At 38.8% G+C, this 8,654-nt stretch overlaps 2 protein-coding genes across 2 annotated transcripts; both read left to right on the forward strand.

The window, feature by feature from the left end:
- The first annotated feature begins 264 nt into the window (after window positions 1–264).
- si:ch211-220m17.5 (guanylin family protein) lies at window positions 265–1,489 on the forward strand. Its single transcript, XM_018704407.2, has 3 exons — window positions 265–454; window positions 712–904; window positions 1,023–1,489. Exons 1-3 carry the CDS (start codon window positions 380–382, stop codon window positions 1,079–1,081), a joined length of 327 nt encoding a protein of 108 aa, XP_018559923.1. The 5' UTR covers window positions 265–379; the 3' UTR covers window positions 1,082–1,489.
- Window positions 1,490–6,234: 4,745 nt separating this feature from the next.
- Window positions 6,235–8,654, forward strand: LOC108902517 (guanylin). The gene is made up of 3 exons (XM_018704408.2): window positions 6,235–6,361; window positions 6,795–6,981; window positions 8,192–8,654. Exons 1-3 carry the CDS (start codon window positions 6,296–6,298, stop codon window positions 8,260–8,262), a joined length of 324 nt encoding a protein of 107 aa, XP_018559924.1. The 5' UTR covers window positions 6,235–6,295; the 3' UTR covers window positions 8,263–8,654.

Here is an 8,654-nt window from a genome sequence, read left to right on the forward strand (position 1 = left end):
ACTGGTGTGGCTTCATCGTCATCAATGGAACACATGGTAACTCTTTAACCCACGAGAGGTGGGATAAATCCTGCAGATCAGAGCAGAAAAGTGAGCCAGGGATCCATAAAAATAATCAGACAAGGGATGAGGTCAAAGTATGATTTATGAATTCCCTTTTACACCCCTGTAAAACTCCATTGCTACTCATTAACCCGTGAGAAAAGCTCCCATTTGTAGCACCTTTGATCACATGACCATTGGGCTGAGGAGCAGAACTGTTTAAAAGGAGGCTTGTGGACCAAGGGGAAGCAGACACCGAGCTGAGCACCTGCCGGGTACATCCATAGCAAGAGATAACAGAAAGAGGCTGCAAGACAAACCGCTGTCACCTGTCACCATGAAGGCCACACTTGCCACTGTCACTCTCCTGGTCCTGGTTCTTGGCTGGACCTCTGAGGCCGTGCAAGTCGAAGTAAGTGCATCACTTAGCATTTCTGTTAACAGATGTCTTCATGATGAGGACAATGGGCAATAACCTCTACTCATTAGAAGAAGGAGTGACTGTATTTATCCCTAGATACTATAATTCACATGGGTCACAGAGCAGAAACAACACAGCTACAAACACGCATTCCTGTGTTCTGAAGATTTATAAACGATGCTAAAACTGTGCAAACTAGTTTACTTACATTTCAATCCTATAATACAAACATCTGCCTCTTCTTCCAGGAAAATGGATTGTCTTTCTCACTTGAGGCTGTCAAAAGGCTTCAGGAGCTGGCAGAGATCAGGGGTTCAATGGGACAACAAAGCCCACGACTCAAGGCGAGCACCATGTCCCTGTGTGTTGACCCCATGCTCCCACAGGAGCTCCTGCCAATCTGTAAGCAGAGGGGAGCGTCCGCATCTCTCGCCAGACTAGGTGAGACCATTAAAAACTGATGGGATTTCAAGTGAAACTTACAAGTCATGAACAATAAAGTACAGGTGATTCAGCAGTGTCTAATGTCAGTGGCTAATCTGTCATCTTTCTATTGCAGCAATGGTTCCCCTGGATGTCTGTGAGATCTGTGCCTTTGCTGCCTGCACTGGCTGCTAAACAAACCCAGCAAGCCAGAAGCATCTTGCCAAGCTTAAGACTTGATTTTTTTTCTCCCCTCCAAAACTATTTCAGGAAATTTTTCAAATCTTTGCCTGTAATGATGAAACAATTACTTTATAATCCCTGAATACCAAGGTTTTGACTGATTCATTTCTGAGTCTGTTTATTTGGTATGGGGTTTTTTGGTTTTGTTTTGTTTCTGTTTTTTGTTTTTTGTAAACTGTTACTTTGTAGCATATTTACTTTATTTTTCTGCTAAAAGTTTTGTCTCATATTTTATTTTCAAAATTACATTATTTGTTACATTTCTATCCTATCAAGCTTTGTATACGTATTTAAAGGAGAGTTCTTTTTTTATTTTTTCCCCTTTTTATTAACATTTTAAATAAAAAGCCTTCACTGATGGATTGTGTGTACATTGTGGTCTTCCCTACAAATGTTAACACAAAAGTAATTGTTTTGTGTTTTAGTTGTAGTTGAGAAAAGCAGCACTACCACCAAGAATGTGACCTGTGTTGAAAAATATACTTAAAGCCGCATTAGTTGATTTTTGGCCACCAGGGAGCAGAAAAAGATCAAAACAAACTGGCAAAAATGAGGCCATGACTATATCCAATGGCTTGTAACAGTAATATGGTTAATGGGTTAACAAGCACATTCAGCATGCTGCTCATGAGAATGAGCTTGTGGTTAACGTTCTCTGCTGAGGTGCTGGACGCATCAATGAGTCCAATGAGCTTTGATATAAGAAGTGCAGCTACAAGACATCTGTGTGAGCATTTGCAAAATTGAAATACTCAATTCTTTTGCATGCTGTGTATACATGCTGAGTAATTCTTTTTTTTCACTGATTAGTTCACTGGTCACTGGTTCACTCTTAATAGTTGGAGTCACTACCGGCTGCCATATAGTCTATTTATATTGTGTAGTGTTTATTTTCAAGCTACTGCACAAGCTATTGCCCTCACTAGTTGCAACATCTGCTCAAGCCTGCTTTGCCCTTGTCTCAGCCTCAAAAATATATCAGTGTTTGACATAATGAATAATTTATTTTACACATCACATCTGACACAGCTAAACCACCTCATTATACAGATACACTGTCAGCCCTGGGCATCAGGGGACTTGGCATACCAGCCCTGACACTTGCAATATACTCACAGCCTTGACGCCTATAGGCACGTAATTAAAGAGATGATGATCATGAGTGTGATACAAACATACGTGAATATATAAAGTGCAAGCTGTGCAGTATTTCCTGTATGTGTATATGCCAGCAAAGTAATTTTGCTGTTGTTGATTTAATTTTTTTCTTGCTTTGTAGGGAAAAAAAATCACTGCAGCTGTTTTCCCCTGCTTTTTATCAGGTTCATACACATGTATAGCACTGAAAAATAAACTAAAATGAGGGCTCTAGCTACAAGTGAAGACACTGATCAGTCTGAACAAAACTGGAAGGAGCTGCATTCTTCATTTATTACACAAGGCAGCTTCTGGCTATTTTTTTTTTTTTTTTTTTTTTTTTTTGAATGTGATTATGACTTTTTGTGAAATAAATAAATAAATGAACAAAATTGATATTTAATCAAGAGATAAGAGTGTAAAGTGTAAAGAATGATTTGACACAGAATTTAGATATGTCCTGAACTATTTGGATGCCATTTATTGATATGCTGCTGCTTCCAATCTTATGCTCCCATAGCCTCCATTTACCACTCAGCTCTTAGGTTCATTATAAGTGATAGTAACAAGACTCCCCACACATGGCATTTTATATGATACAGTTGGCTAACCTTCCCTATCTGTGCAACATAATAACCACTGGTACTTATTTTTTAATAGCATTTGTTGGTAAATTGCTACTGTATCTCATCCTTGCTGCTTTGACCCATATTTACCAGAGCTACCAGAACCAGAGCTAATCTAGGAAGAATGGCCTTTGATGTTAATGCAGTAGTGTCACTGAATAATCTGCAATGTCCTTAAGGTCAAAACACTTCCAGGCTGCTTTCACTGAGCCTGCCAGTTTTCTGATTGCATTTGTCTGCTCCTGTTATTTTGGTTGTATTTTTCCTCTAAACTGTTAACAGAGCATTATAAGGGGTATGTTTAGCCAACTTACTCTATATACAGGTCAAATGAATAAATTAAATTAGATTAAATTAAAAACATAACAAAGAGACAATGGCATTTGGGAACCAAGTCATACGCACATGCATTTTAACATAAACATCCATACACATTAGTTAATACATCCTGAAGTCCTTGAGTTTCATGTTTTACTAAATGTTCAATAGAAAAAACTGCTGTTCACTGGATCTTTTTTCTTTTTCAAACCACACTAGACTGAAAATCCCAGGGGATCAGCAGTTTCAGAAATACTCAAACCAGCCTTTCTGGCACTAACAATCATGCCACAGTCAAAGTCGCTGAGATGACAATTTTCCCTTATTCTGATATTAGATGTGAATTTCACCTGGAATGGTTTTCAGTTGACAGTTGTGCCTTGTTAAATGTTAATTGGTGGAATTTCTTGCCTTCTTAATGCGAATGAGACCATAAATTGAGCTGTACTGTCAGTATACAGCAAATACCCCTATTTGACCATCCTATTAATCCTATGTTATGGTCGAGAACCAATCAACTAAGTAAAGAGAAACAACAGTCCATCAGGCATGATGGTCAGTCGATTCGGTAAATTTCAAGAAGAAACCATGAAACGCTGTGATGAAACTGGCTCTCATGAGGACTGCCCCAGAAAAGAAAGACCAAGGGTTACTTCTGCTGCACAGGATAAGTTTATTAGAGTTACCAGCCTCAGAAACCACCAATTAACAGCACCCCCCCCAAGTATAGCAGACACATCTCAACATCAACTGTTCAGAGGAGACCGTGTGAATCAGGTCATCATGGTTCAGCTGCTGCCAAGAAACCACTACTGGCTCCAACTGCCACGTCTTTGTGAGATGCAGAGAAAGTTAACGGATGGTATCTGCATGTATGGTTCCCATCTTGAAGCATGGAGGAAGTGTGATGGCATGTGGACACTTTGCTGGTGATACTGTTGAGTTTTATTTAGAATTCAATACATATTTGACCAACATGGCTTCCACAATGCACCATCCCATCTCATGTAAGGGCTATTTCACTAAGAAGGAGACTGATGGAGTGAACTGGACTCCACAATCACCTGACCTGAACTCAGTTGAGATGGTTTGGGATGAGTTGGTTACACTTTTTTGCATACTACATGTGTTATTTCATAATTTTGTTCTTTCTGTATTAATCCACAATGTAGAAAATAATAAAAACAAAGACAAAAACATTGCATGAAAAGGTCCAAACCAATACTGTAAATTTAGGAACAATGTGTTATCTTAGATTCAGTTACTGCATTTTTTTTGCCTATACTTTGCCCTAACCTTTATTTATTTATATAGGTTAACATTAAAATATGAAAATAAAACAAGGGGTGGAAAATGACAAGTGTTATTGTATGGGAACATTTTGCCTGAGAAGAAAGTCAGTTTACAGTTTCTACATGAGCTTCATTATGTATTCAAATGTCCAACAGGACCTACATGCTGAGTTATATAATGGATGTTCAGGGAAGACCAATGAAAATCAATGAGAGTGTTCCACAGTATTCATTGATTTTCCAAACAATAGCTGTCTAGTTATTTTATAGTTTTTCATTGACAGATATTTCAATTATCTCTCTCTCTCTCTCTCTCTGTCTGTGTCTGTGTGTCTGGTCGTGACTCTTCTCTTTCTCTGTTGTGTGTGTGGGGGGGGGGGGTGTACCAAAGAGTCTGCAATAAAAAGGGTGAGTAACTGAAAGGTCACATATTGTATTACGTACATTTGTGGATTCATATTTATGTATGAGTAATAAGTTAGTAAATGTTTGCCTGCTTTGTTTTCTTGTTTTCAGCCCATTCTCCATATTTATTTATCCTATCTCATTCTTATTTTATTCTATTTATAGTTTGTATATTTAGTTATGAGTTTACGGTGCATTTTTTTATCCTATTAAGAGTTTACTGTTTATTTTTTTATTCAATTCTCTATAACTGTTTGCAAGCAGTTGCTGTTGTTGTTTGCAAACTGTCCTGTGTGCTGCTTCTGTCTGCTGGAAACTTAATTTCCCTGAGGGAGTCATCCCAAGGGATCAATAAAGTCTAGTCTAAGTCTAAGTCTCTAAGTCATTGCTGCAGCATCGCTGCTCACAGTTACCTCTATTTCCTGTCTCTTTGGTCAACTGTAGATACTTTGGCGCATAACAATATCTTTCTCAAAGTTATAAATAAGAGATAAACAAGAAAGCTAAAGCTTCCATCTCCACTTTTAACTCAGCAAGAGAGAAACCTGGCAAAATAGATCGATTTTGTGACTGATGTGACCTCTGCAGCAATGTCTTTGAGTTCACACAGTCAGACCACAATTCATCATGGATGGAAAAGCTGCAGACTCTGACTCATAAAGACATCACAGATTTGACCCTTATCTATTGTTAAACTTTGGGAAAGATCTGCCCTTTCAGACCAAACTCAAACTTGTTATTTGTCTGATATTCACGTTTATTTTGAAATAGGGGTGTAAAATATCCTTTGAATTCAATTGATTCCTAACTGTTTTTCAGCACTGTAAGCTTATAGGAACTTTTTAAATTTCGAGGTGCAATTTTTTAGCTGTGTAAGCAAACAAAAAAGTTTCCATTTGCTTCTGGAAAACATCATCATTTGCAAATATCATAACTACTCAAACAAGTGGATCTATATGGATCAGCTCTGTAAGTATACAGCCTCATCCTTATCAGACAGCTCTGTGACAAATATCTGTGGGAGAAAGACAAGGGATGAGATTTATTATGTGGCACTGAGGGATCGGGTGTGTTAGTTTGAAACCCAAAGTCAATAATAAAATATCCTGCTGACGGAGAACGCTGCAGAGATAGAGGTTATAAACAAATTTAGAGGATAGTGGTTATAAACTAAAAAAGAGGATCCATGGACCTCACATTACAACAGCCTTTGGTTATCTTTGACCGGTCAGTGTCCCCCTACCTTTACTCCCCTCAACCTGCCAGTTGCCTTTGTTAATAAATCACTCACTAATCTGTCCAGGCACCCTATAAAAGGCAGCCGAGATACACAGCAACCACAGAAGAATTGCTCCTCTAGAGTGAAAGACATCTTGCATCATCTGAAAATGAGATCTCTCTGCATTGTTTTGGTGCTGTGTGTGTGCAGTGGTGCACTAGGCGTGCAGGTTAAGGTGAGTATCCCTCTGTTCTTGGAAATGCTGTTGACATTTTTTATCTTATGAAGCTGTTTGTTTTGTTTCTTTCTTCTCACTCTGTCTTTACTCTGTTTTTATATTTTCTAAAACCATCTCATAGATAGTAGAAGCTGACATCAAAGATACAGATGTTGTGTTCCTATTGGTGAAGAATGTGTTTTGCATCCTCTTAAATTAAAAATGCATTTCAGCACTAGTTATTCAGTTCGATCTATCCTGAAAACACAGCTAAAGCTGCCACCCAGTCCTCTCCTTTGACTATACATCAGTTAATTGTAGCCCTTGCACCTTGTACCATTCCCATTACAACACGTCTACTACTGCACACTCTCTTCCTCAAATCAAAAATTTGAACCGTACCAAGATTTTTCCTTGTGCCTCAAAGTTCTTCTTGTCCCCTCCCCTCCAGGTTGGAGACAGGAGCTTCCCCTTGGAGGCAGTGAAGCAGCTGAAGGAGCTGATGGATTTAAACGACAACGTCAGCCCTCACCTCGCCGAGACGAGCGTCACAGCTGTTTGTGCCAACCCTCTCCTGCCACAGGTCTTCCGGACAGTTTGCCAAGGGAAGGGAACAGGCATTGTTTTCTCCAGACTAGGTGTGACTGGGGCTGGGGTAAAAAAACAAATATGCAAATGTTATTGGATATCAGATTTATTCAGGCATGGAGCCATTATGGTGTTCTATTGCAGTGTACTCCTCTCAAGCTGCCTTCTAATATGTTTTCTGATATACATATAAATGGGCAAATCACTATTCATCTCTAAACAGCACACTGTAGAGGGTATTACATGGATAAGAACTTACGCTGGTGAGGTATTGGGTATTTACTCACAGTGAGCCAATAACATAATTTCAGTCAATCTCTCAGTACTTCTCCTACTTCCCTATTCTATCTATGGCACTCAGGCATGAGCCATTCATTCCCAGTTGATATAATTCAGTAGGGCAGTTCATGTGTGTTTAATTTAAAACAAATAATGACCATATTCATTATAATGAAGGAAGATGTCACCCAGTTCACTGATGTGTTTCTGGACAACAATGGAGCTCCATGGCACAGAGAAGAATAAGCTGCATCAGGTTTCAGCTACACCAACAGTACTTGGATCAATTAATTAATTAATTAATTGTTGCTATGTTAATTGGCTTTTGCTTTTTAAAAGTCATCGGTTGACTATGCTAAGATAAAGAATATAACCAAAAATGTCCTCCCACATCAAGTCCAGCAGCTGTTTGGCCTGGCTTGGCATTGCCTGGCTGTGTGCGAAGATAGCAAAAATCTGCTTACTAGCACCTCTAAAGTTTGCCAGTCAGTGAATTATATCATTTGTTTAATGTGTATGATGATTATCACACACTGACTTTTGTCAAATTCATGTGGGAAACAAATTACACACAGGTTTTAATCTCCAGGTTTATTACTGAGGCACGCGCTCTCTCTCAGGCTTGAGATTAAAGACATTGACAACCAGCACAGGCTCAAGTTAGTTTACGCTAGTGGATTCCTAGGGTCCACTGTTTACACATTGTATTATGCACATTCTGTAACTGCTGCACTATAAAGTGGCTCTATAATGATAATGCCAGACAAGAGGCCTATGAAAAGCTGTGCAAATAGTCTTTGGGAACCATTAAAGCTTGTTAGACACAGATGGCACCCTTGTAGGTGTATTGAGACCGATACAGATCCTATTATCAATATTAGCAGTATTTTATAAAAGCGGAAAGCTGACCCTTGGGTGGTACATAAACATATTTTAGGTCAGATGAATATTATGTTTGATTTTTTTTCTTGCACGTTCCAGTGTATATCATCACGCCTTCAGATCCTTGTGAAATATGTGCCAATCCCTCCTGCTTTGGGTGTCTGAACTGAGGCTGCCATCTGCCAGACACACAAACACATCGACTAAGAGTCTCTGGGTGCTTCATCCTCCATGGTTCCTCCACATTTTTGTGTATAAGACATCCACGGACATGGACAAAACATCTCCTGTCACCCAGCAACTGAGTTGAATGGCCGTCAAGGCTCAATGGTCAAGATCCTGGATCATAAAAGTTACATAAACCCCCCTGATTTATTCATCATTTTCATATGTTTTGGTAGTTGCAGTTCATATATACATAGCCCCTTGCCTGTTAAGTTTAAAAACTCACAGCTGTTCTATTTGAATATTACTTTGATGTCTTCAACTTGCTTCCATATTGAACTTTTAATTTATTGAATCTAATGCAGCTTCTTAATAATAAAAATATGTATTCCTTGCA

This window comes from Lates calcarifer, linkage group LG12, assembly GCF_001640805.2.
Source record: "Lates calcarifer isolate ASB-BC8 linkage group LG12, TLL_Latcal_v3, whole genome shotgun sequence".
Taxonomy (NCBI): Eukaryota; Metazoa; Chordata; class Actinopteri; family Centropomidae; genus Lates; species Lates calcarifer.

Coding starts and splice junctions, on each gene's coding strand:
- si:ch211-220m17.5 (XM_018704407.2), top strand. CDS start 380: ATGAAGGCCACACTTGCCACTGTCACTCTCCTGGTCCTGGTTCTTGGC. Junction 455..711: donor CTGAGGCCGTGCAAGTCGAA/GTAAGTGCATCA, acceptor CTCTTCTTCCAG/GAAAATGGATTGTCTTTCTC. Junction 905..1,022: donor CGCATCTCTCGCCAGACTAG/GTGAGACCATTA, acceptor TTTCTATTGCAG/CAATGGTTCCCCTGGATGTC.
- LOC108902517 (XM_018704408.2), top strand. CDS start 6,296: ATGAGATCTCTCTGCATTGTTTTGGTGCTGTGTGTGTGCAGTGGTGCA. Junction 6,362..6,794: donor CACTAGGCGTGCAGGTTAAG/GTGAGTATCCCT, acceptor CCTCCCCTCCAG/GTTGGAGACAGGAGCTTCCC. Junction 6,982..8,191: donor CATTGTTTTCTCCAGACTAG/GTGTGACTGGGG, acceptor TGCACGTTCCAG/TGTATATCATCACGCCTTCA.